Source organism: Globicephala melas, chromosome 15, assembly GCF_963455315.2.
Source record: "Globicephala melas chromosome 15, mGloMel1.2, whole genome shotgun sequence".
Lineage (NCBI taxonomy): Eukaryota > Metazoa > Chordata > Mammalia > Artiodactyla > Delphinidae > Globicephala > Globicephala melas.
Window position 1 is genome coordinate 85,299,696 of NC_083328.1, and position 26,391 is coordinate 85,326,086.

At 61.0% G+C, this 26,391-nt stretch overlaps 1 protein-coding gene across 1 annotated transcript in view; it reads right to left on the minus strand.

Annotated features, from left to right (window-relative positions):
* Positions 1 to 26,391, minus strand: part of LAMA5 (laminin subunit alpha 5) — a 54,154-nt gene that overhangs the window by 14,832 nt on the left and 12,931 nt on the right. Inside the window, exons 3-41 of the mRNA XM_030841592.2 lie at positions 25,032 to 25,149; positions 24,116 to 24,234; positions 23,861 to 24,031; positions 23,621 to 23,718; positions 19,427 to 19,542; positions 18,888 to 19,006; positions 18,695 to 18,785; positions 18,357 to 18,491; positions 18,106 to 18,168; positions 12,001 to 12,141; positions 11,782 to 11,919; positions 11,557 to 11,691; positions 11,339 to 11,473; positions 11,118 to 11,255; positions 10,498 to 10,550; positions 10,166 to 10,271; positions 9,968 to 10,020; positions 9,772 to 9,877; positions 9,245 to 9,344; positions 8,931 to 9,087; positions 8,641 to 8,779; positions 8,354 to 8,496; positions 8,171 to 8,277; positions 7,924 to 8,077; positions 7,232 to 7,392; positions 7,023 to 7,131; positions 5,084 to 5,181; positions 4,795 to 4,996; positions 4,548 to 4,674; positions 3,840 to 3,979; positions 3,183 to 3,298; positions 2,893 to 3,104; positions 2,372 to 2,576; positions 2,026 to 2,170; positions 1,698 to 1,838; positions 1,427 to 1,588; positions 1,141 to 1,242; positions 953 to 1,036; positions 135 to 365 (exon numbers count right to left, since the gene is read on the minus strand). Of these exons, the coding sequence (XP_030697452.2) occupies positions 135 to 365; positions 953 to 1,036; positions 1,141 to 1,242; positions 1,427 to 1,588; positions 1,698 to 1,838; positions 2,026 to 2,170; positions 2,372 to 2,576; positions 2,893 to 3,104; positions 3,183 to 3,298; positions 3,840 to 3,979; positions 4,548 to 4,674; positions 4,795 to 4,996; positions 5,084 to 5,181; positions 7,023 to 7,131; positions 7,232 to 7,392; positions 7,924 to 8,077; positions 8,171 to 8,277; positions 8,354 to 8,496; positions 8,641 to 8,779; positions 8,931 to 9,087; positions 9,245 to 9,344; positions 9,772 to 9,877; positions 9,968 to 10,020; positions 10,166 to 10,271; positions 10,498 to 10,550; positions 11,118 to 11,255; positions 11,339 to 11,473; positions 11,557 to 11,691; positions 11,782 to 11,919; positions 12,001 to 12,141; positions 18,106 to 18,168; positions 18,357 to 18,491; positions 18,695 to 18,785; positions 18,888 to 19,006; positions 19,427 to 19,542; positions 23,621 to 23,718; positions 23,861 to 24,031; positions 24,116 to 24,234; positions 25,032 to 25,149 (5,070 nt within the window). The remainder of the gene's footprint in view (positions 1 to 134; positions 366 to 952; positions 1,037 to 1,140; positions 1,243 to 1,426; positions 1,589 to 1,697; positions 1,839 to 2,025; positions 2,171 to 2,371; positions 2,577 to 2,892; positions 3,105 to 3,182; positions 3,299 to 3,839; positions 3,980 to 4,547; positions 4,675 to 4,794; positions 4,997 to 5,083; positions 5,182 to 7,022; positions 7,132 to 7,231; positions 7,393 to 7,923; positions 8,078 to 8,170; positions 8,278 to 8,353; positions 8,497 to 8,640; positions 8,780 to 8,930; positions 9,088 to 9,244; positions 9,345 to 9,771; positions 9,878 to 9,967; positions 10,021 to 10,165; positions 10,272 to 10,497; positions 10,551 to 11,117; positions 11,256 to 11,338; positions 11,474 to 11,556; positions 11,692 to 11,781; positions 11,920 to 12,000; positions 12,142 to 18,105; positions 18,169 to 18,356; positions 18,492 to 18,694; positions 18,786 to 18,887; positions 19,007 to 19,426; positions 19,543 to 23,620; positions 23,719 to 23,860; positions 24,032 to 24,115; positions 24,235 to 25,031; positions 25,150 to 26,391) is intronic.

A 26,391-nucleotide genomic window follows, 5' to 3' on the forward strand; every position in this document is an offset into this window, starting at 1 on the left:
CCAGCTGGTAGGAGGAGGGGTGGAGTGAGATGGAGACGGAGGCCAGGCGTGGACGCTCGGGGGAGGGTGGACGTGCGCACGCGGGGCAGGGCGACCCATCGGCGGCAGCCCGGTGCCTGCCCCCGCCACCTCACCTGGCACGAGTCCCCACGGTAGTTGGCAGGGCACATGCACAGCTCCACGTTGCTGGCCGGAGGTCCCCCGCCCACCTCGCTGGCCACCTCCAGCGCCACCCTGCGCAGGGAGATGGCTGAGGAGGTCTGCGAGAAGAGGGCGCGGATGTGCAGCTGCTCCAGGCCGGCCAGCACCATCATGAGCTCCTCGCGGGACACAGCGCTGCGCGTCTCCACGTGCCGGAAATTGCCCTGCGCGGCCATGACAGGGCCTCAGTGCGGCCGCCGCAGCGGGGCGCAACAGGAGCCCAGGACAGACCCTCCCGCGGGGGGGTGGGGGCACGCAGGACACATGGGGGGGACACGCGGTACAGGTGAGTGACGTCTGATCTGAGAGGCAAAGACTTTAACGCACGAAAGCACTAACTGCAAATGAAAAATGAACGACTTGGGTACATCAAATGCAAGAACGTCTGTTCATCAGAAAAGATCTTACAGAAAGACACAGGCTACAAGAGTACAGACTAAAACAAGACGATCGCAGCTCTGAAGCCAGGACACAGGGTGAACCTCAGGAATAACACGAAACCCCTCGGAAAGGAAATGGACGAAAGACACAAGCTGGTGGCCTGCAGAGGGAACCCCAGGGCCAGGTGTCAGAGGAGCTGCTCACCCGTCAGGGATCAGGGGTTTGCAAGCCAGCACTCGGCCCAGGAGCGTTACCCCCACGGGGAACCAGAAAAGAGGCGCGCTGACGAGTGTCCCGCCCACTCCTGGACCCTGTTTTCTTACACGGAGAGCAGCCCCTGCAGCCTTGGGGGCCAGAGACGGCTGCTCACCTCCACCAGCTGCAGCTCCCCGCGGTGAACGTGGCCGGGCGCCGGGTACGCTGGCTCCAGGAACGCGATGCTCATCTGGTTGCCCTGGGGAGGCGTGTGGGCGGATGAGGGCCAGGAATCGGGCTGCCCACGGTCCCGGCTCGGCTGTGCCCGCTGCCCGCCCTTGCCAAGACCACCCGGTGGGCCACCTGCAGCACCACATCTGGTCTGCTCTCCGTGGGGATGAACACGTCTCCCCGCTGGGTCTCCGAGTGCAGTTCGTAGTGGAGGGTCCCACCGTAGGACGACACCTGGAAGCCAGACAGAGGGATGCGACCTGGCCAGACCCCGTCCACGGGCCGAGTCGACGGCAGTGGTTCTAGGCACCCTATCCCTCCCTGGACACCAGCATCCTCACTGCCGGCCCCCCCCAGGCCTCCAGGAGGTCCTGAACACCCTCTGGGTGCCCTCCCAGGGGCCAATTGGCCTGCTCACCCGGTCCCCCAGGTAGGAGGGTGGGGCCTGCCAGTACAGCTCGGGGAAGGCCTCAGGCACGCGCCGCAGGTCCGCGCGAAGCAGTGTTCCCTCTGCCTGCCGCTCGTGGGGCACCACCTGCCGGTCACCACTCAGCAGCGTCCAGCCCTCCATGTCCACGAACTGCAGGGCACGTGGGTGGGTAACACAGGCGCATGCCCTCGCGTATCACAGGGCCCCGTCCTACGTCTCAGACCCCCTCCCTGAGTCCCCTCCCGTCCTGCCCGCACACCTCCCGGCGGGCGTAGGCGGAGCTCTGGCAGCGATCCGTGGCCCCGAAGCAGAAGCAGCGGGTGCAGCCTTTTGGGTTGGCCACGTCCAGGGAGAACGTCCCAAGGCGGCACTGGTCACACCGCGGGCCCTGCACGTTCTCCTGGGGGCAGGAGGGCACAACAGGGCAGGGCGGTCAGCCGTGTGCCCGTGTTGGCTGTCACCCCACAACTGGGCTGACTGTCCCAAAGGCGCCTACAACCTCCCAGAGGGACGAAAGTCCGCTGAGAAGACAAGACGAGGGATGGGGTGGGGTTGTGTCGGCAGGGCTGGCCCCAGACCGCCCTCACCTTGCAAGAGCACTGGCCTGTGAGGGGGTCGCATGTTCCAGGTGCAGAGCCTGCTTCGTGGCAGTCGCAGGGGCGGCAGCTGGGGAAGCCGTAGAACCCGGGAGCACAAGTGTCACAGCGGCGTCCGGCCACGTTGGGTCTGCACCTGCCGTGAGGGTTCAGCAGCCGCTGGGCCTCTCCTCCACCCGGCCCCTCACACTGACACGAGAGACCAGAGGTGCCCCCCACCAAGGTGGTGCCCCCCTGAGCGCCGGGGACACTACCGGGGGCTGGATGGGTTCAGGGCTCAGTGGCAGGCGACCCGGGACTGCCCCGAGGCCACGGGGACCCGCACCCTGGTGCTCACTTGCACTGGCCACTGTCCACATCACAGGTGGGGTCCATGAGTTCCTGGACGCCGGGGCCCGAGCAGTTACACTCCTCACAGCCGACCAGGGGGTGGCAGCCAAAGGTCTGGGGCTGGCAGATGACACAGTCGGGTGGGACGGTGCGCGGCGGGCAGATGCACTGGCCTGTGAGCTCATCACAGAGGCGGCCGCTGCAGTCACAGGCTGTGGGGCGCGTGCACAGGCCCCGGTCAGGGGACCCGACGGCAGACCTGGGGACACTGAATGGCGGGGGGGGGGGCGAGGCCACCCTACCCCCAGCCTGGTTCCACCCAGCTCCGGGCCCCAAGCCCCAGGCAGCTCCTCTGACGTGGCGTCAGCTGGGCAGAGCTGCTGCCTAGTCCCCGGAACCTCCTGGACAGCCCTGGAAGGCCTGGGCCCTCGCAGACAGGACGTGGCAGGGCCGGTCCACCAGGAACATGCTCCTGACCACTGTTTCCTGGAGGCACCCCTGGACGTTCCCGCGGACTGGGGTACTCACGCCTGCAGCTGGGGAAGCCCCAGTAGCCAGTGGCACAGCGGGAGCAGTCACGGCCTATGACGTGGGCGCGGCAGGGACACTGGCCCCCGAAGGGCTCACACGTGGGTCCCACGGCGCCCACCTCGTGGCAGCTGCACGGCCGAGCCCCGTTGTTATAGAAGAGGGAGAGGGAGGTGGCGGCGTTGCGGCAGAAGGACGACGAGCTGGAGGGGCTGGGGTGAGGGCGGGTGGTGAGGCCAGCTCCCAGCCCGGCCCCTACCCTGCTGCCCCCGGCCCCGAGCCCGGCCCACCTGACGTGGTAACCGTGGGTGGCGCACTGGCTGATGAAGTCGTAGGATTTGTCCAGGGGCTCCTCCTGGAAGTAGCTGGGGCTGTAGGCATCTTCGGGGACCACCAGCACATACTCCTAGAGCATCAAGGCCTGGTCACCTTCCCGCAGGCCCAGCGAAGGGTCCAGGTCGGGGGTGGGTGCCGGAGCCCACCGGCCGGGGCCGACGCCAGGGCTTCTCTGCCACAGGCCAGGGTCTGGCCGGGCAGCTAAGACAGCGGTGGCGATATCACACCCTGGCCCGGGGCCCCAGCCAGGCTGCCAGGTGCTGGGTCCCTCCTGGGGGCCACTCAGAGGGGAGGCCAGCCTCTGTGGCCAAACGGAAGCTTGGGGAGTGTGAGGAAGGGCCCAGGCTCCTGGCACCCTGTCCACCCCTCTTTGCCGGACGCCTCCCTCTCCAGGAAGGCCACTCTGACCAGCAGGGCCCCAGAGCTGCTGGGCAATATCTTGGCTCCTGGATCCCCTCAGGAGCCTCTCGTGATGGGCCTGGAGGTCCCCAGAGGCTGCTGCCCCTGGCACCTGGCCCAGGGTTGGGCCGCGGCAAGCAGGGGACACGCTGTGGCAGAGCGATCGACAGTGGTACGACAGGTGGAGGACGGCTACCAGCCCGAGAACTCACCAGCCAGAGCCAGCGGCCCTCGGGCACACGCACGGTCACGGTGAGCTCGCTGTCGGTCACATCCAGGACGGCCCGGCCCTCACACACCACCAGGGTGCGGCAGCCGTAGGCATGCGGGCAGAAGCTGGCGTTGGCATGGCCTGGAGGTGCGGAAAGGCAGGTCAGTGTTCCCGGCACACACACAGCGCCTCACCCAGGCTCGGGACACTCCTGGAGTCACCAGGGAGGAGAGGATCCCAATGACAGCACCCACCACGGAGGACCACGCGTCCCTGAACGAGACACGTGTGTGACCCGCCCGAGACCCACGTGGCTGGCCCAGTTGTGCTACGTGAGTCGGCTGTGGTCACACACGAGGCCCCACGAGGTGCAGGAAGGTCCCCGGGCTCGTCAGAGCAGAATGCAACAGACGTGCACGGACCCGGGTCCCACAGAAGGCACAGGACGGGGTGAACTCTGAACCACAGCACAGATGTGAGGGGCAGGGCCTGCCACACACAGTGGGCCCTGGGGCACCGCATGTGAGAGCTGATGGCAGGATGGGGCACGTGGCCCTGTCACAGCCAGGCAGCGGGCACCGAGCCACGGCCCCTGCGAGCTGTGGACCCGGCACGCGCCCCATCCATGTCGTGTGTGGTATCACGCGATGGGCCGTGTGGACGAGACCCCCGAGAGCCTCCTCGCCCCGGGGTCCGCCCCTCTGCTTACCCTGCCACACACGACCCCCGTTGATGAGGACCTCCACAGCGAAGGTGGGGTGGGCCGGCTGGTAGCCGTGCAGCAGGAAGGCGTAGCGGCCCAGGGCGGGCACGTGGGTGGTGAAGACCACGGTGCCCTGTGCCGGGGGGAGCAGCTCCGGTGAGTGGGCAGAGATGCAGGAGTATCAGGGGCTGCAAGTCCCACCCCAGCCACCCCCCCGGCCCCTCCCAGCCCCGGCCCCGGCCCCGGCCCACACCTGGGGGTGGCGCAGCAGGGTAGGCTCCACGTCGGGGTCCACAGCGGTTGGGGGCCGGGGCTGGGGCCCGGGCGGGGGCGCGCCCGGCGTGAGCTCCCGAGAGTGGGTCAGCGGGAGGCCGGGCGGCAGCGGCAGCACCTGGCAGTCCCTGAGCACCACAGGCTGCGGCGGCTTCGGGAAGCGGGAGGGCAGGCAGGCGGCACTGGGGGGTGGGGAACACAGGGGTGAGTCCCCGAGTCCCGGCCACCGCCCTGCCGCCGCCCTGGGCTCCCGCCCCCGGCCCCACTACCTGCTGGGGCTGAAGGCACCGTGACTGCTGATGCAGCGGACGCGGGGCTCCACGAACTCTGAGCTGAAGGTCTCCGCGGGCACCAGGGTGGCACTGTGCTGCAGAAAGGGGACAGGTGTGGGTGTGGCAGCAGGAGTGGCCCGTCCACACCCGCACCCGGGCCGGTCCTGCTCTCTGCACCGAGCCCCGGCCCCGACTCCACCTCCCTCTCCTCCAGCTGCACAGACCCCAGCCCTCAGCTGTGGATTCTGGGCCTGCAGCACCTCCCAGCTCCCCCGGAGGCCGTTCTTCCTCCCACTGCGCTCCACCCCTCTGTGGTCATAGGGCCGGGGACCCGGCACAGGCGGGCGCTCAGCGAGCGGGGGTTCGTGAGCAGGCATCTCCGTCCTGTACCGTCTACCACGGCGAAGAAACGTGTGTGACAGATACGGTAAAACGTGACACCTCAGGGGGTCTAGAAAAACCCAACAGCGAAGACAGAATACCACGTGACCATGGCGACAGCTCCATCCATCCCTACCAGGGCGTCGGCCAAAGAGGCAGCGCAAAGGAACACCTGTGTGACTCCAATTATAGAAGGTTCCAGAATAGGCAAACTAGGCGGTGCTGTCAGTGTCTGGAGGCAGTTACCCTGGCTGGGGCGGGCGGGGGGAGGGGGTGGCTGAGTGGCGTCAGGGGTGGGGCCATGTTGCTTCCTGGCCTGGGTACTGGGCTGTGGGTACAGCTCCATGGAGAGCCTAAAGTGTCCCAGCCCACGACTACAGCACCGCGTGTGCATGAGGACAGAACCGCAGGGGTTCCGATGTCGAAAAATTAGGAGGAAGCAATGTAGCATGCGTTACTTAGCAACGTGGAAGAAACGGACTGACTCCGGAAAGTAGAAAGAGAAGTGCGCAGGTGGGGCGTGTGATTACGCTTTGTTGTTGCAAGTCTGTTTTCAATATTTGACGCTTTCATAGAAATACGTGCATATGATACTCTGATAAAACTTTTAAAGGCCTAGGGAAACGTAACAGTGAGACTAGGTAATACTCTGACGAGAACGACATCACCCATTTTGTCACTTACTGAATAAACGCGTGTGCTTGGTTCTGGGCATTGAACTGACGATTAATATTGCCCAGAACGTTTAGCCTTGGGATTTAATCTTCAACTCTGTGAAGCTGACACAGAAGTTACGGGCTTCCCTGGTGGTGCAGTGGTTAAGAATCTGCCTGCCAACGCAGGGGTCATGGGTTTGATCCCTGGTCTGGGAAGATCCCGCATGCCGCAGAGCAACTAAGCCCGTGCGCCACAACTACTAAGCCTGTGCTCTAGAGCCCGTGAGCCACAACTACTGAGCCCACATGCCACAACTACTGAAGCCCGCGTGCCTCGAGCCCGTGCTCCACAACACGAGAAGCCACCGCAATGAGAAGCCCGCGCACCACAATGAAGAGTAGCCCCCGCTCGCTGCAACTAGAGAAAGCCCACGCGCAACAACAAAGACCCAATACAGCCAAAAATAAATAAACAAATTAAAAAAAAAAAAAGAAGCAAGTTACCACAACGATAGCAAATCCCAAGCTTCAGAACCCACGCTGTGTGGACCCCTTCCTAATTCGGGGCCACGAGGTGTTGTGTTTTTGTAAATTATACCAAAAAGCAGCCTTTCGTTCAGATTGCTCTTCCTACTCTGACTCCAGCGCATCACGGTCCCCTCATGTGACCGTGAACATTATTTATAAATAAATTTACATCTCATACCCACAAGGAAAAAACCCTGCAGGAGGAGGATTCTGGAAGAACCTCCACCCAATGTGAGCTGAAGATGGCACTGGTGATGGGTACCCAGGCTCATCACATTCTTCTACTTTTGCATGTGTTGAAAATCTTTGGAAAGACCTAACCCCACAGTGGGGTCCTGCGGCCCATGCAGGTGAGGGGGTTGGGGCCTTACCAGGAAGAATCGTGCCTGCTCGGCTGTGAGCCGGACGCTGGCCTCCGTGTCCAGGTGGAAGACCGCCAGATGGCGCTGGGCATCCAGGGCGGTGCCCCGGCACAGGGTGCTGGGGGACAGGCAGGGGTGGTCAGTGGATAGGGCAGCCCTGGAGCCCAGAGCCCTCCACCGGCCCCCGGGCTTAAATCCTCTCCCCACTCCCTACACACCTGTATGGGCAGGGGTGGAGGGTGAGCGCCCCCTGCTGGGGGGCCCGCTGGGGGGTGTGCACAGCTACGTCCACCTCCTGGCGGGTGTCCTCATTGGTGTACTCCACCACCAGGGCATAGGGGCCTGGCTGCGTCACCGCCACCTGAAGCTGGACGTCCACCTGGGGGGACAGGGCAATGGGAGGCCCCGCCCCAGCCCCCCACCTAGAGAACAGGACACTTCTGAACACGGCCCTTCCCATCCCCTCCCCGCACAGCCTCGTCCCCCATCTCAGGGCCTGTGTGCCCGCCATCCCTGCTGCCTGGGGCACTCCCACGGCCACTCAGCTTCCAACTTCCACTTGCTCCGAGCCCCCCCGCCCACCCGTGGCCCGCCGGCTTCATCACTGTAGAGTGTCCGGTGCCTGAAGTGAACCAGCAACTTGCCACCTCCTCACAATAAGCTGGAGGGCTGGGCCATCTGCACCCCGTGTACGGATGAGGCCCCGACGCATCGACTCCCAAGGTCAGAGCCCCAGAAGGCAGCAGGTGCTGGGTCCCCGGCTGTGCCACCCATGCTCTGCCCGCCATCACGCTTGCCCTGCGCCTGGGTCCTGTCACTGCAACGTGGACACCCCCTCCCCGCCAGGCCATGGGCACGTCTCCCCAAGTCTTGACCCCGCCCACCCCTGTGGGGTCCCGGGGACACGCACATCTGCGCCCTGGCAGGCGACCAGCAGCGGGTGGGCGGGGCTGAGCTGCTCCATGGGGCAGGGCCGGGGTAAGCTGTTGCCGTGGCGACACAGGGCCTCAGGCCCAGCGGCGGAGGGGAAGCCGTCCAGGGGCAGGTGGGTGTAGAGGAGGCAGCTGGGGGGGGCGCACAGTCTGGTGAGCACGGGACAGGCGGCCTGAGCACAGCAAGGGTCAGGCCCGCCCCCTCCCCCACCGGCCGGCCCTCACTGGTCCCCGGAGCGCTGCGCGTCGGGCTGGAACGTGCAGGGCTCGGTCACCCGCAGCTGCAGGAGGGCCGCCTCGTAGTAGGCGCTGGGCAGCAGAGCCACGTAGTCCTGGGGAGCGGGGGGGAGGTTAGGTGCCGTGGCCCCCGCCCCACGCCCTGCCCCAGCCCGCTCAGCCCCACCTCACCAGGAGCACCCCCTCGGCCTCCACGAGCAGGGCCCAGGCACCGGGGTTCAGCACGAAGGGCTCCCCAAAGCCCCTCTGGGGCACGGTGACGAAGGCAGGCTCCGTGCTGGGCGGGAAGGCCACGGGCTGGCTCTGCTCTGCGCCTGGGGTGGGGACGGCAAGACTCCTGGGCACGGCATGGCCAGCGGGAAGGGCCTGGCCTCCCACCCACGTGCGGGGACGAGGAGGGGCGGGCTGGGGCGAGGCGTGTGTGGGGCTGGGCCCAGGGGTAGCCCCCCCGCACTCACAGTTGGCGCAGGTGGCAAACTTGCCCTGGTCGTGCACGGAGACCCGCCCGCTCACGCTCGAGGGCCCACGGTTGACGTAGCGGAAGACCAGTCGGAAGAGGTCAGGGGAGGCCACGCTCAGCCTTGCCACGATCCTGGGCTGCGGTGGGGAGGGGTGGGCGTGGAACGTCAGGGCTGCTCCTCCCTGGCCATTCCCGGCCCGGCCCTGCGACCTCAGGGGCCTGCCCGCCACTCGGCCAGCCACAGCGGGCGCTCAGCCAGGCCCCAGGATGGGGCAGCACCGCACCCACCTGGATGGGTGCCATCTGCGCGTAGCCCCTCCAGCTGAAGCTCTCAAACTCGAGCGGGTTGAAGCCGAAGCGCACGGCGTGGCCCTCGGGCGTGGCCGCCTCCTCCAGCTCCAGGCGCAGCTGGTGCAGGTCGGGAAGGTAGTGGTCCTGCGCCGGCCTGGCCACGGCAGGGCCGGTCAGGGCAGCTGGCATCCGGTCTGGGCAGGGCAGGCACTGGCCCTGCCCGCTCACCAGGGCCCCCAGGGAGAAGCCCGGGGGACAAGCTGCCGCCCCAGCCCCCTGCCCGCCCGCCCAGCCGGGGCGGGGGCACCCACTTGCTGCAGGTGGGGCCCTGGGTGCTGGGGCGGCACAGGCAGGCGCCTGTCCTCGGCTCACAGCCCTGTCCTAGAGCTCCGCCAACGTCGCACTGGCAGCCTGCGGCGGGAGGGAGCAAGTCAATGTGGCCCGGCCCCCGTCGGCCCCCGCCTGCCCCCGCCAGCCCCCGCCCAGCCTCGGTGCTCCACCCACCCTCCGCCAAGAGCGGCTGGGCTGAGAGACCGCCTCACCTCCCCCAGGGGCTGCCTGCGTCCCTGGACAACAGAGGCTCTGAGTCCAGGGGCAAGGGCCCTGGGATCGGTCAGTGACGCCTGCCGCCAGGGGAAGGGTTGGAAGGGGGAAGCACCGAGGGGCGAAACCTGCCTCCTCGCTCCCACGCCCGGCACGGGTCTGGCCGGCATCTAGAAGCAGCTCGGCAGGTACCACGCCGTGCCCGGGCCCTGGCTGGGCCCCTGCCCCCTCTGCCCCTTCTGGGTCTCATCGTCCCCCAGGATGGGGTCCGAGGGCCGCGTAAGCGGCCGCTTACCACGGCAGCCGAAGTAGTCAGCCTGGTCCAGCCCGAAGAAGCCGTCCTTGCAGGCCGCGCAGGTGTGGCCGCATACATGGGGCTTGCAGAAGCACTGGCCGTTGCCCTGGGGGCCGAGGGAGAAGGTGGGACCAGGCAGGGGAGGGTCCCTACGCGCGGCTCCCACGGCCCCCAATACCTGGGTCCTCAGACTCACCGGCTGGCACTCAGCAACTCCACCCAGTGTGCCCCTGGGGTCACAGCTGCAGCCTGGGGAAGGGGCAGAGTGGGCCTGAGAGCAGAGCAGGGGGCAGGAGGCCCTGAACTCCATCCCCGCCCCAGCTCTGTGGAGCCAGCCCTCCCCCACCCCAGGGGTCTCCCCCAGCACTCCGACACCCACTCCGGGCAGACTCACGGGTGCAGCCCTCAGGGTTGCTAGGACTCAGCCCCCAGAACCCAGGTTTACAGCGATCGCAGCTCGGCCCCTCCACGTGAGCCCGGCACCTACAAGGGATGTGCACCTGGGAGAGGATGAGACTGAGGGTCAGAGTGGGCCCCTGCCCTCCCACCCGCAAACGCTCAGCCCTGGAGCCCTGTCCCATCTCTGGCACGACCCTGCAGTGACGACAGAGGAGCGGCCAGGCGAACAAATGGGCTCTGAGGTTGTCATGGCAACCGAGCAGCTGAGGAAGTGATGGTCCCTCTGGAAGTGATGGCCTCGGCCCCAGAGGGCTGACCTGGGCTCACCTCAGGAAGATCATGATCGGCTGGGGCCAGGCCAGCAGGGTGGCAGGAGCCAGCTGTGGAGAGATGCCCAGGCCACCGTCATTACTCAGTCACTGACCCCGACGGCCAAGGGCTTCCCCAGGCCTGGCCAGGACCCGAGGCTCCATGGGAGCCAACACACACGCCTCCCACACATGTGAACAGGCAAGAAACCACGTGTGCCTACATGCCCTGGTCCCCATAGCCGTGAGGGCACGTGCCCTCCCCCACCACACAGCACGTGATCATGAACACGCACTGAGAGACACACGACAGGCAAACACATGTGAAGTCATGTGAGCACAAAGCACGTGAACAAGCATGAACAGACACAGCACGTGACCACATGCAAGTAAACAGGCATGTCCAAGAACCATGTGGAGATACGCATGGACATTCACAGCACGTGAACGCACATGCACGACACACGGACACTCGTGAACGCAGCACGTGAGCCATATGAACACACGCGAGCGCACACAGAGCACAGGGACGGTCATGGGAACATGCAGCACATGACACGCACAGCACCCAACACACACACACACACACACACACACACACACACACACACACACACACACACACGGCACCAGCCTCACCTTCGCAATAGGGGAAGTTGTAGGCACCGGGCACACACATGTCACAGCGCAGCCCCGTCACTCGGGGTCGGCAACTGCACTGCCCGCTGTGGGGGTCGCAGGCTGTGTGCAGGGAGCCTTCGGGGGAGCAGTGGCAGGCTGGGGGAGGGGGGAGGAGAGCGGGGTGTGAGTACGCGGTGGGCACACGCCCTCCCCCGCCCCCCTCCCACCAGGGCACTCACGGGCACAGTCGGGGAAGCCGTGGAAGCCTGGGCTGCACTCCTGGCAGGTGGCACCCCCGTAGCTGGGGTGGCAGCGGCACACCCCGCCTGCCCCACACAGCTGGTCCAGGGCACCCCGGGGGTCGCAGGCGCAGGCTGCAGAGGACTCGGGGTCAGGCCCTGGGGACCTGCGGGTGGCCCTCCCACCCCGCCCAGGGCCCCCGAGGCCCTCTGCTCACCGTGGCACTCGGGGTAGCTGTGGTGGCCCGGGCGGCAGCGGTCACAGTGGGGGCCGTCAAACTCGGGTCGGCACGGGCAGCGGCCAGCGTCATCGCAGCCCTCGGGCAGGGTCCCTGTGGGGCTGCAGCCGCACACTGCGGGGCCGAGAGGCGCACGGGGCCCTGAGCCAGGCAGGCCGAGACCCCAGCCCCCCTCCCACCCTCCACTGGGGGCGCTGCACTCACGCTGGCAGAGGGGGAAGTGGAAGTAGCCAGGGGCACAGCGGTCGCACGCCGCCCCCTCGAATCCTGCCCGGCACGTGCACTGGCCCGAGTCGCGGTCACAGGTTCCGTCCACCACGCCGGGGCTTGAGCACTGGCAGGCTGCAGGGAGGAGGTGGTCACAGAGGGGCTGGGCTCCTGGGATCCACGAGGGGACGGAGACGGGGACGGAGCTGGACTCACGCTGGCAGCCCGGGCCGTAGAAGCCCGGGGCGCAGAGCTCACAGTGCGTGCCCTGGAAGTTGGGTTTGCACACGCAGCGCCCCACCCGTGGGTCCTTCCGGCAGGCGTTGCCCTGGGTCCCAGCGGCACTGCAGTCACAGTCTGTGGGGGGATGGGGGGGAGGAGTCTCAGGGGCCCCGTGGACCCCAGCCGCCCCCCCCAAAAAAACCCCTCCCTTCTCCACAAAACTCCTTTCCTTACACTTGACACTGCACTCATGCAAAACAAAAAAGACTTTAAAAATCCCAACAAGGGGGCTTCCCTGGTGGCGCAGTGGTTGAGAGTCCGCCTGCTGATGCAGGGGACACGGGTTCGTGCCCTGGTCCGGGAGGATCCCATGTGCCGCGGAGCGGCTGGGCCCGTGAGCCATGGCCACTGAGCCTGCGCGTCCGGAGCCTGTGCTCCGCAATGGGAGAGGCCACAGCAGTGAGAGGCCCGCGTACCGCAAAAAAAATAAATAAATAAATTAATAAATCCCAACAAGGGAAAGCTGATATTTTGGGAAAACAGTGGCCTGAGGTGAAATCAGGACCACTACACATAATTAGTTGTGTATAATGTAGAAACCAAGTCAACTGCAGGCATTGACACAACCAGAGAAAATGCAAAAACAAAATCATAACAAAGTGAAAAGAAAATTCTACTCTTCATAAATAATTCTGGGGATTAGAAATAAAAAAGAAAAAGTGTGCTAAATGTCTTAACTGATGCACAAAAAGGGGGTAATACTATTTAATTTTTGTTACTGACATGGAATAATGGTTCAGTATTTGTCAAAGCATAAGGGTAACCTCGGGCCAGACCAGAAGACAGAAACAGAACTCGCAAACCCTTGGAGAAGAAAACACAAACCAACAAAACACGTTTTGTTGGTCAATCCAGCAAAAGTCGGGAAAGGGAAAATTTAAGCAGGATGAGAGAAATACAACTGGGGCAGGTGTGACCCAAATTGACAGCAGCCACAGTCCCTCTGCTGGGCCACATCTCCTCTCACGAGATAAACCCAAAGGCATCAGCTGGACTCTTGAAGGAGAATCCAGTCATGTCCTTCTGAAAGAATGCACCTTGAACCAAGGATCTGGACAGGAAACAAAGAGCTTCCAGAAGGGAGAGTGGGTGGCACAGACACAGAGAAGGGGAGCATGGAGCGTGGTGAGCCGAAGGCACAAGCATTCGTGGAGACAAAGAGGGATGTTGTTTGTTGAGAAAAAGGACTTGCCTCAAGAGATGCAGCATACGCGAAGCTCGAAAAGCAGGATACATGTGGTCCAGGGTGCTGAAAACTAAAACTATTGTAGTTGGAGGAGAATTTGGCAAAACCATTGTCATAGAGAGAAAAACTGAATATACTGTTCCCAGAATGTGACAAAAATTAACAGCAGAGTGGATTTGGACTTGCCTGGTGGTGCAGTGGTTAAGAAACCACCTGCCAGTGCAGGGGACATGGGTTCAATCCCTGGTCTGGGAAGATCCCACATGCCGTAGAGCAACTAAGCCCATGCGCCACAACTACTGAGCCTGCAGCCCTAGAGCCCGAGTGCCGAAACTACTGAGCCTGCGTGCTGCAACCACTGAAACCCGTGTGCCTAGGGCCTGTGCTCTGCAACGAGAAGCCACTGCAGTGAGAGAGAAGCCCACGCACCACAACGAAGAGAAGCCCACACGCCGCAACTAGAGAAAGCCCACGCACAGCAATGAAGACCCAACGTGGCCAAAAATACATAAAATTAAAAAAATAATAATTAAAAATAAATAAATAAAATCTGACCATGATGCAGTAAAATTAGGACTGAACCATCAAAATAAGGATGGAATGGAAACCTAACCACCTGAAATGACAAACGCTGTTCTAAACAACTCGGATCAAAAGGAAAATGAAAACTGAAATGATACACTGCTTAGAAAGGAACAGCTGTGAGAACCCAGCATATCAACCCTATGGGACAGCTAGCCAAAGCTACCCTCTGAAGCAAATTTATAGCTTTAACCCAGGGTTTCTCAACCTTGGCACCAGTAACATTCTGGCCTGGATAACTCTTTATCGTGCTGATGGGGGCTGTCGTGTGCACTGTAGGATACTTAGCACGATCCCTGGCCCTCACCCACTAGGTGACAGTGGCACCCCCCCAGTTATAACAACCAAAGAAGTCTCCAGACATTTTCCTGCAGAATAAAATCACCCGATTGAGAGAAAATGCTTTAAACCTTTTGTAGATAATTAAGAGAGACTAAAAATAACAATTCAAGAAGCTATAAAAATAATATATAAAAAATGTACAGAAAGACAAATACTGTATGATCTCACTTATATGTAGAATCTTAACCCCCGCACCCCCCCCCCAAAAACCCCCCCACACACACACAGTCGAGTTCATGGATACAGAAAACAGATTGGCAGTTGCCAGAGGTGGGGATTGGGGGTTGGGTGAAATGGGTGAAGGGTGTCATAAGGTGCAAACTTCCAGGTATAGAATAAACAAGTCATGGTGATGTAACGCACAGCATGGCGGCAGGAGTTAATAATACTCTGCTGCATAATTGAAAGTTGCTAAGAGATTAAATCTTCAAAGTACTCATCATGAGAAAAAAATGGTAATTATGTGTGGTGACAGACGTTAGCTAGACTTTCTGTGGTGATCATTTCACAATATATAAAAATACAAAATCGTGGTGTTATATACCTGAAACTAATATAATAATGTATGCCAGTTATACTGCAATGAAAAAAAGAAAGATGGTTTTAGTTCAGAATTTTCTACACTAGGACTTCCCTGATGGCACAGTGGTTAAGAATCCACCTGCCAATGCAGGGGACACAGGTTGAAGCCCTGGTCCTGGAAGAACCCACGTGCTGCGGAGCGACTAAGCCCGTGCACCACAACTACTGAGGCTGTGCCCCCGAGCCCGCAAGCCACATCTACTGAGCCCGCTTACCTAGAGCCAGTGCTCTGCAACAAGAGAAGCCCGCACACCACAATGCAGAGGAGCCCCCGCTCGCCGCAACTAGAGAAAGCCCGCGCACAGCAACAAAGACCTAACGCAGCCAAAAGATAATTTTTTTAAAAATCTTAAAAAAAATTTTTTTTTTCCGTATTAGGAAATAAAATCTCTCTCCCAAACTAAACAGAGAAAAACTCCAGCAGATGAGTAAGCTGCACTTTGAGAACACCAATAAACTCAACAAACTTCTGCTGGGTGTAATAAAGGTAGGAAAAAAAAGAAAAAGAGAAAATAAACATAGACAGAAGGAATGAAAGGAAATTTAAAAATCATGTACAGAATGTCGTGCATAACTTTATGCCAATACCTTTAAACATCCAAATGACAAACAATTTGCTAACAAAATATAAATAATCAAAACTGACTGGGCTTCCCTGGTGGCGCAGTGGTTGAGAGTCCGCCTGCCAATGTAGGAGACACGGGTTCGAGCCCTGGTCTGGGAAGATCCCACATGCCGCGGAGCAACTAGGCCCGTGTGCCACAACTACTGAGCCTGCGCGTCTGGAGCCTGTGCCCCGCAACGAGAGGCCGCGACAGTGAGAGGCCCGCGCACCGCGATGAAGAGTGGCCCCCGCTTGCCACAACTAGAGAAAGCCCTCGCACAGAAACGAAGACCCAACGCAGCCCTAAATAAATAAATAAAAATTTTAAAACTGACTTACAATGAGATACAAAATAAACACACATAATAAAAGAAAAGAAAACCATCATCTAAGCTCTCCATGGGAAAACAGGTGTCAGGACCAGATGGTTTTTTAAGTAACTTCTAACAAGCTTTTAAGAAATTGATAATTCCTGTGATTTTTTCAAAAAATAAATTTATTTATTTGTTTATTTTTGGTTGCACTGCATCTTCGTTGCTGCACGTGGGCTTTCTCTAGTTGTGGTGAGTGGAGGCTACTCTTTGCTGTGGTGCATGGGCTTCTCATTGTGGTAGCTTCCCTTGTTGCAGAGCACGGGCTCTAGGCACACGGGCTCAGTAGTTGTGGCTCGCGGGCTCTAGAGCGCAGACTCAGTAGTTGTGGTGCACAGGCTCAGTTGCTCCGCGGCATGTGGGATCTTCCCGGACCAGGGCTCGAACCCGTGTCCCTGCATTGGCAGGCTGATTCTTAACCACTGCACCACCAGGGAAGCCTGATAATTCCCGTGATTTTTAATCTGCTCTGGAGCATAACAAAGTATGGATTGTTTTTCAAGTATTCTACAAGATGAATTACAAAACCAAAACAAGATGGTACCAAAAAAACAACAAGGCTTTCACCCAGCCTCACTCACGAATATAGACACAAAACGTTTATGTTCAATGCTGGGTCCACAGTAGGAAGGATATTAGCAGAATTCATCCTACGGTTCACAGATTAAAAGTGAAATGCTGCACCAGCACAATTACTGAGTGCTCACCAAGGGCCAGTGGAGAAAGGAGGGATTTTCAAGTTTATACCAGGGATTGGCGAACTTCAGTCCAAGGTGCCTGTGCCTGGTTTATAAAGTTTTATTGGAACACAGCCATGCCCATTCACTTGCACATGGTCCATGGCCACTTCCAAGCTGCAACATACAACAGCAGAGCTGAAGCTTTGTAACAGGGAACACACGGCGCTCTAAGTCTAAAACATTTACTGTCCGGCCCTTTTCAGAAAAAACCTGCTGACCCCTGCTTTACCCCATGATGAAAAACTAAACATTTAAACGTCAAAAAGAAAACCGCCAAAGAACCAAGAGATATGCAAATAGTTGGGTTTAGGGACCTCCATTGAGATATGACCGAGTCAGACACCAGGAAGAACCAGGTCAACAGATTCAGTGAAAAAAATAACAGGAAGGGCAAATTACCCACTGGGAGGAAAGCACGTGACGCATGAGGAACAGATAATATAGTTAATACAGAAAGAGCTCCTAGCAGCAAACCAGTGAGAAGAAAACTGAGCCACAACCTCGGATGGGAAATTCTCAAGTGAAAGCAACAGGAGTCACGAAACGCAAGAGAAGATTCAACCTTGGACCTCCCTGGCGGTCCAGTGGTTAAGACTGTGCTTCCACTGCAGGGGGCGCGGGTTTGGTCCCTGGTCGAGGAAGTTCTCTACATGCCGTGTGGTGCGGCCGAAAAAAATATATATATAAATAAACAAACAAAATGTATTTGTAAGTAAATACTTACATGTTAAAAAAAAAAAAGAGAAAGATTCAACCTTGCAAACGAGGCAAAGAAACGCAGCCAAAACCAAGGAAGTACCAAATGCCATCTGATCTAAGACACAACCAATTACAGGACGCACCACGATTTTGTACTGCTGTGAAAGGAAGACGCCGGCCAATTAGACATCAGTAAGCCGTCAACTGAAAGGCGCATCCCAATTCCAGGAAAACCGAAAAGTGGGGAAGTGAACCAATGAGAAGATTTCTGCGATAATGAATGTTGCCGGGTAGCGACAGCAACGCCCAACACACATGACGCGGCTGTTGCCATTCCACCTGGTAGACGATTTTATGTCAGGAGAGCGGTTTGGCAACCTGTGGCCAAGAAGGTCCCTGAACATGCACGTCTAGTGACCCAGAGCCTTCTTCCAGGAAAGCGTGCTACAGAAGTAGTTAAGAATTCATGGAAAGCTTTAGTCGCAAGGAGGTTTACTGTAGTGTTATTTTTATAAAATCTGGAAAGAACCTAAATTTCCAAGAATTGAGAGCAGGTTAAGCAAGAGCCACATCTGTCTGCACAACGTGGGACACGAAAGGATGTGTTTACAGGATGGCGTGGGCGGGAGACGCGATTACACAACAGCGCGCACGGCGCACACGGGTGTTTATAAACACAGCGCGCACGCAGAGGGAGGAGGGCTTGTTTGCAGGAGATGCGATTCTGCATACCTCTCTTCTCTAGCATTCCGCCCACCTATATTTTTCACGGTTTTCTAGCACAAATACGTAATATTTGCATGAAATGAAGAGCCGCAGAGACATGGTGAACAGAACGGAAATACCTGCTCTCCGGGGGCCTGGGTGTGGCCCCTCCTGCCCCACGGCTCCGGTGGGGCCCAGGGCAGGATGGAGACCTCGGGGGACACTTACGCACAATCTGTCCGGCCGGCAGCACCTGCTCCCCCGTGTCATTGTGAGAGAAGGACGGCACCGCTGAGGAAGGAGACAGCAAGTGTCAGCCAGGCTGGCTCAGTGCCCGGCCACCCGTGTCTCTCGGCATCACCGGAGATACAGGCAGGACGAAAGAGTCCCCCCTGGGGTCCCCCGCCCGGCTCCAAGCCCAGCAGGCGGGGATGCTCAGGGGCTCAGGGCCTGCCCCCGCCCCCAGGCCGCGCCCTCACGGTGGCAGCGCGGGAAGCCGCTGAAGCCTTCGGCACACGCATCGCATCGCGCCCCCGTGAAGTTCGGCCGGCAGTAGCAGCGGCCCGTCAGGTCCTCGCACGTCCCGTCCGTGAAGTCCGACTCGCAGTCACAGCCTGGGCGGGGGGCGGGAAGTCAGGGGAACCCAAGTCCAGGGCTTGCAGGCCCCGCGAAGGGGCAGCGTCTGCCTCCCCAGCCTGGGAGGTGGGACGAGAGCCGCGAAGGCCCCCAGGACACCCCGACCTGGGCAGACCCTGCTCCTGGACACCCCTTGGAATGCCCCCGCCCAGGCCACCCCACCCGGGCCGCCCCCACTCACGGCGGCAGGCATGGGGTGAGTCGAGCGGGTGGTCTGGGGAGCGGTAGAAGCCGGGCAGGCACTGCTCACAGTTGATGCCGGTGGTGTGATGCTGTGGAGGGGCGGGGCCGCTGAGTCCAGGGGCAGCCCCGCCCCCACGAGAGCCTGCCCGCATCCTCAGCCCCACGCCTGACCTCACACGGACCCCGCCCACCTGGCAATCGATGCACACGCCCCCGCCCCGGTAGACGCGGTCCTGGTTCTGGCTGGCGTTGCTCCGGTCCACCTCAGGGTCGTAGTAGCAGTCGTGGGCGTGGCCATGGCAGTTGCAGGCTGGAGAGTGGGGGCTCAGCTGTCAGCACGCCTCCGTGACCCCGCCCGACTGGGACCCCTGGGGCACGTCCCGCAAGCCACGGGTGACCCCAAACGTGGCCTGGCTCAGGGGACAGAACGTGCCACGCTGCCCGTGTGCCAACAGCACGCGTGTGGGCGTGTTTAAGCGTGTGTGAACACGCGTGAGCCGTGTACGTATTGTTAGCACATGTGCACACAAACACACAAGTGTGCACAAGCACATGCGTGTATACCTGAGTATCTAGAGTGTACATGTGTGAACGTGTGTGTGTGCGTGTGAGTGTACCGTGTGGGCGTCAGCACATGCAAGAGCCTGTGTGAACGTGTGTGCACACCATGTGCACGTGAGCGCACGTGAGAGCACCGCGCTGGCGTGTGAGCACGTGCGGGGGCACTCACACTGGCACTCGTTGGCGCTGTCCGTGGTTGCCGGCTTCCATGGCTGCTGGTTGAAGCCGGGGCAGCAGCGGTCACAGGAGCTCCCACACGTGTTGTGCTGGCAAGCGCACTGCAGCCTGTGGGGGGCACGCGGGCACAGAAAGCGCTCAGATCCGCCACGGGCCCCCAGGGACACGAGAAAGGCGGGGCTGTGCAGGGCTTTCACGGAGGGTGGGAGCTGGGGCAGGGTGCTGAGTGGTCAGCGCGAGTGGCCCCTGTCCACAGGTCAGCCTGGAGCCCTGGGCCCTTCAGGATTTAGTTCCACCACAGCCAGGACCCGAGGCCAAGTCTGCGGCTCTCCTGGGCCAGCTCTGAGACCCAGGTCTCGCTCAGCAGGCAGCCCTGGACTCAGCCAGACGCCCCCATGTATCCAGGGCACCTCCCCAGGAGCAAGTGGCCAAGAACGGCTTCCTCTTCCATCCGGGGGTGGACACCAGTCAGAGAGCTGGAATCCTGCCTGCTGTCCTGGAGAGCAGCTCCTGTTGGCTCAGTGGGCAGGTGGACAGCTGGCCGCAGCTGAGGACCGAGGTTGCAGCCACCCACTGCACAGAACCCCATCTCCAGCACACACCTCCTCAGCTCAGCCAGGTGGAGAGCAGGAATCACAGCCCCATCCCTGGGCCGTTTGCCCCTCGGTCCTGGGTCAGCACCACAGCTGTGGTGCTGTGCAGGTCCTGAGCAGCCCCCAGGAGCCAGTCCAAGAAGAAGAGACCCAGAGCTCCAAATCATGCTCTAGCCCCTCCCCCACGAGGGGCCGCAGGGCCCTGGGACTCAGCCCCACCGCTCCTTGGTGTTCAGGAAGGAAGCAGGAATAACCTGCCACAGAGAGGTCATCACAGGAAGGGCCAAGGATCTGTGACGAAGAACCTGTGGCCGGGGTTTGGTTTTTCAAGAATCTACGTAGTCAGGGCACCCCTAAACCAAGAAATGAACACAAAAAGTAGGGTGTCTGTCAAAAGCCCTTGAAACACCACGCTGGAGGGATTCTTCCCAATCCAGGGCACACCCCATCACACGGATGAAGCCCCGCTGAAGAACCTGCAGAGAAACAACCCAACAGGGTCACCCGACGCAACCAACAGCAGGGCTGCACCCCGGAGCTTCATTTAATGGAGCAATTGAGTAGAAACCATAAAAAGAGAGTGTTTAAAGATTATAACCAAAAGAACCTAAGACATAATAAAAACCACAATGCTATGAAAAAGAGGCAGATGTGACCAAAGAACCAATCAGAACTTCTATAAATGAAAAATAAAATGACTGAAATTAAAGACTCAAAGGATGGGCTACACAGCGGATCAGACACAGCTGAAGAGAGATTCAATGAACTGAAGAAGCCATCCAGAGAGCAGCTCAGGAGGCAGAGGCGGGAATACAAGAAGTCCCGAGACCCAAGGAAACCACCCACGTTCCCACCTGTATAACAGGAATTCCAGAAAGAGAGAAGAGGGAGCGAGGGGAGGGCTCAGAGTCCTAGAGGGCCAATGGCCAAAAACGGTCCTGAAATAACGAAGACACATATTTTTAAATTCAAAAAGCACAACCCTTGAGCAACAGGAAATATGTCCACTACTCAACAATGCAGAGTAAACCTGCAGAGCACTGAGGCAAGATCACAGAAACACCTAGAAGAGGCATAAAACCCACAGAGGGGCAACGGTGCAGATGACAGCAGACTCTCCCAACCACCGGAAGATGCCAAGAGACTGAAATGACATTTCCCAAGTGCTGAGAGACACGGCCAGCCATCAACCAGGAATCCTACAGCCAGCTAAACTATCACCCGAGAGTGAGGGCAGAACAGCCATCCAAGGACTAACAGACTCTCATGGAAAGTACTAAAGGAAAAGGAAACTGAGTCCCCAGGGATGCCCTGGCAGCCAAGGTGATGGACCCATTGCTGGGTGCAGATACCGTGCCTGGGGTTAGTGTTCTGGGACCCTGGGTCACCAGGGAGACAACTAGTTAAATCTGCATTTGGCGAGGTCAAGTACGCCTGCTGAAGAGGGAGGGCTACCACTGCAATCGACAGAACTAGAAAAGAAACGTAAGGGTGATCACCAATCGCCAGAGACTGAATGTTCGTGTCCACCCAAAATTCACATGTGAAATCCAACCCTGAAAGCGATGGTGTTTGGAAGCGGGGCCTTCGGGAGGTGATTAGGTCATGAGGGTAGAGCCCTCGTCAATGGGACTAGCATCCTTATAAGAAGACCCCTGAGAGCTCCCTCACCCCTTCCCCACTGTGAGGACACAGCCAGCTATGAACTAGGCAAGGGGGCCCTCAGCGGCCTCCAGAACCACAAGAAGTAAATCTCTGTTGTTTGCAAGTCGCGCAGCCTCTGGCACCTTGTTAGCCTGACTCAACTAAAACACCAATAGAGACAAAACATGTCACTTCCAAACCAAGGGATGGGGGAGAATGAACAGGGGCTCAGTACAGACTGGGCAGGTAGTCAGCCCTCAGAACGATGGCCAAGGCGACGGAGGTGGGAGAGAGCTTCCGGGGTGGGGGGGCAGAAGCAGAGGGACGGTGACAGGCCAGTGGGTGGGGCAGAGGCGGCAGGGCAGGCTGATACTGCAGGACACTGTGTGTGAGGGGTGTCAGCTTTTGTGGTTCTGGGGGAGGCGCCCCACCCAAGCCCCACCTGCAGGGTGAGCTGAGCTCCGTCAATGCCCAGGTGCAGGCGAGTCAGGGCGGATGCCGACGTCTTCCCAACAGGCAAGGGCAGGCCCACCTCTCCTCTGAGGCCAGTTTGGCCACCCAGCAGGCACCCTTCCCAACCATCACGAGTTCCCACTTGGCACTTAATATCCCAGAGCAATTAGCTGCGCCCGAGCTCAGTGCTTGAAGCTGCGGGCAGGAACCCACGCCTGGGGCCCGTGCAGAGACTGCACAGGCCAGGCGGGTCCTGAGGGCCTGCCTGAGTCCTCTGGAGAGTGTGATCACACCTCTTCCACCTTCAGACCCATCAGCCACGCCTGGAGAGGTCTGGGGCTCACCTCTTGGTGCAGCTCTGACGGTGAGAGCGGGGGTGAGCTCCTGCCCTGTCTGGGCTTCATTCGCCTCCCCTATCAGTTGGGGTGTGGACACAGCAACAAGACCCCAGCAGAAGTGGGAGCTGCGTGATCTTGAGGCGAGGGAAGCAGCAGGAGAAGCTCGCCCGCTCCCTGCTGGAGGTGCCCCTCGGGGGCGGGGGCTGGGGAGCCTGGTCACGGGCTCCCCATCGCAGGCTCTGCTTCCTCTCCCAGCACCTCCTGTCCAGCCCTGGACCTGCTTTAAGACCCCCAGCGCACTCAGCCCCACCGGGACCTCTGCGCCGGGCACAGGCCTGCCCAGAACAGGTGCTCCTGGGGCAGCATGTGTGAGCGCCACACACAGCTGCTGACGGATGGGAGCAAAGAAGGAAAGGAGGAGGGAGGGAGGGAGGAAGGAAGGAAAGCGAGGAGGGAAAAAGGAGGGAGGCAGGAACGAGCAGATGAACAAACCCGGCCTCGAGGCTGCGCGCCAGGAGGAGAGCTGGCTGAGCGCCAGGCTCCAGCTGATAACTGAGCTGCGCGCTCACTGCTGAATGTAGGGCGGCTGGAGCCACTTAGGCACGTAGCATCTAGTGGCAGCTTGTTAAAGATGCAGGTTCGTGGGCCCTGCCTTACTGGCTGACTCTGGGTGGGGCTCCGAGCCCCACTCTGGGTGGGGTCCTCCTCAGATGGGGGTCTCTGGGCTACTCCCTGTCCTGAGCCTTGGCCCCTGCCGGCGATGGGGTGTGATCACGGCTGGGGGCAGCAGAGAGTGTTATTGTTTGTGTTCTCAAGGAAGGCGGGGGAGCTTCCCCTACCCCAGAGAAGAGAACCATGCAGCCTCAGGCGGATTACCTCTCACTGACTCCCCTCCACAGGGCAGGGGGCTTCTGCTGGGGGCAGCTGGGGTGGAGGGGCAGCTGGCTTGCAGGTCCAGGCAAGACTCCGCGTCTGCCGGCAGCAGGGCAAACAGGCCCAAGCCAGGCTCCAGGCACCGCCCTTCCACCTCACAGTGCACACGGGGAAACTGAGGCCGAGCAGTGAGGGGCCAGCGCAGGTCACAAGGGCGGGGGACATGGTGGGCAATGGAACCAGGCCTCCTCTCCTTCAGGCTGGGCAGGGAGCTACAGGTCTCACCTGAAGGGGTCTGTGGGATCTTTAGCGTCGCAGACATCCGCGTGCCCGTGGCAGACACAGCGGCCGCCGATGCTGATGTCCTTGATGCTGTAATAGTACTGCGCCCGCCCGGGGAAGTCAGCGGCCGCCCACACCTGCCCCCAGATCCCAACCCCGCGCCCACGCGGCCCCGCCCACACCAGCCCCACGCCCACGCGGCCCCGCCCACACCAGCCCCCAAAGCCCCGCCTGCCTGCTCACCCTGCGGGTGACTGTGGGGTCCCGCAGTGCCTTGCCCATGAGGTGGCCCAGCAGCGTGTTGGTGCGCAGGAAGCGCAGGCGGATGTTGGTGGCTTTGGTGAAATCACGCAGCAGCGGTGAGTAGGAGAAGTTCATGGCCCCTGGGCGCCCGTTCACCAGGGACACCACGATCTGCGGAGGGGCGCGGGTCAGGCGTGGGCGTGGCTCCGGCAGGGACCGCCCGGCCACACCCCCCTCCCGCGCCGCCCCGCCCACCTCGCCATTCTCCAGGGGCACGATCCGCGAATACTCGGTGCTGCAGATGACGTCGTCGTCCCCGGAGATGCGCTCCAGTGTCCGTGGCCCGAACCGCTCCAGGCAGTCCCTCTTGGAGGCTGCGGAGGGTGAGGGCACAGGGCTCCAGGGAAGCCCTCGGAGGAGGCCCGACGGCAGCGCCCTGCTGCCCTGCGTGCCCGGACTTCCCTGGAGCCTCATGGCCTCAACCGGGAGGCAGCATCCACCACGAGGCGGGAACGCCGCCCACCCTCGAGACCTCGAGGTCTTCAGACTGTGGCACTTGGGAGGCCAGGGGAGCTCCTTAGGAGGGCAAGGCCAGGGCTCAGGCTGCCCCCGCCCCGAGCCCGGATTGCCTTGCCCGTCCCTCTCTCTGCAGAGAACAAGTGTGTCCCCTGGGTGGCCCTTGCCATCCCCATCCTTGGGGGACCATTTCTGACTGTCCTTTATAGGACTGACCGCCCCGCACTCACTCTCGGGCCTTGGAGTTTGGGGGGACACGTGTCTCAGGCCCGCCCAATCGAAGCAGACCCGTCGACATGACTGGTCAGGGTGGCACATGGAACGGCCGGCCAGTGAGCAGGGCTGCAGGGCTCCCGTGCTCTCCTGACCGGGCAGCTAAGCTGGCCGCCTCTGTCACCTCAGGAGCTGCCGGAGCATAAGGCCAGTCCAGAGCGAACCCGGAGATGGCATGAGAGACTCCTGGTACCGAGGGCCCCTGGACCCGGCCATGCCCGTTTCAGGGACACAAGCCACCGAACCCCCACCAGCCTTCGGGACATGCACCCGACAGCCCTGACCCATGCAGAAGCCGGCGTGAGGGCAGGCCTGCTGTCCGGAGACCCTGAGAGAGCGTGCGGCCCACCCCAGGGGACACCCCTGGCCCCGGGAGACTCACAGGCGAAATACTGCCATGGCTGGTAGGTGTGGCCGAAGTCCGTGGACCGCTCCAGCACCCAGAGGTCTGGCCGAGGTGAGTTGGCAAACTTGATGAGCACGTAGGCCACGTGGAAAACCTGCGGGGCAGTGAGTGTACGGACGCCCCTGAGATCCCTTCCATGCCACCTGGGCCCTCCATACCTGGAGGGCCAGCCCCACGCCATGAGGTGGGGCTCACAGTGGACATCTGTGTGTTTGCCCTCAAGGGCCAGGCACACCCAGGTGAGAGGGCCGGCTGGCTCAGGGAACAGCCCCTCGCTCACTGGCCGGCCCCTGGCCACTGAGGCCTGCACCAGGACACAGAGGTGACCGGTGGAACCCAGCATTTCCGGAGGGCTCCCCTCTTGGGCCTGGGGTGCCTTAGGGCCCAGCCCCACCCCAGGAGCTTGGAGAGCCCTGCTGTGAGGCTGCACACAGGTCTGACAGGGGCTGGAGTCAGACGGGGCACACGCGGGCAGCCTGTCTCCTGGGTCTGGGCAGTGGGGCTGGGCAAGGCCGAGGCAGGAGCTCATCCCACTGTCCCCAGAGCTCTGGTGGCCGGCCTGGGATGATGGCCAGACAGTGTCCCAAGCTCCCAGGAGCCTGTCCTCCTCGCACAGCAGGCCGGTGAAACCCTGTCCTGGGATGGGGGCCCCCGTCACGGCCTCACCCTGGTCATCGCCCCCATCATCTTCAGAGCCAACTGAGGACCCGGCCATTTCACCCGCTGACCGGCCTGCAGGGGCAGCCAGCACGGAGCAACCAGGGCCCAGCCTCTGCCTGCCGCTGTCAGGAGCCCCCAGTGGGGAGACAGATGAAAACGGGCCCTCCCAAAGCTGGCGCGGGGAAACCCTGCCAACCCAGCCCTGGCCCGTCGGGGGAGCACCTGGCCAGGGAGCAGGGAGGCTGCTCTTCCAGAGGCGTCCAGAACCCCCCAGGGCCCACCTGCTGCTCTCTCCCTGGGTCTCGGCCTGACCTCACTCCCAGGGAGGGGCCCATCCCTCGTCTCTCTTCTCCTCCTGGCCAGAGGTCAGCATCCCTGGATGTCCCTGTGCCCTGTGCCCCTGGGGGCTTGGCGGGGCCCCTCCTTGGCTAACTGCCCCCTGGCCCTGCAGCCTGGCAGGTCTTAGCCTTGGGGACTCCAGCCCCACCTGGCACAGGCCCGAGGAAAGGGCTCTGGGGCCACTGAGAACAGCCCATGGGCTCAGGCAGAAGCACCTGCCCTGCCTGTGGCCTCGATGATGAGCCACTGAGACCCCCGAGAGGGTGGGCACGTGAGCAGAGCGCACATCGGCTGTGCACCCCCACACACACCTCTGGGGGTAGCGCCCTGGTGCCCA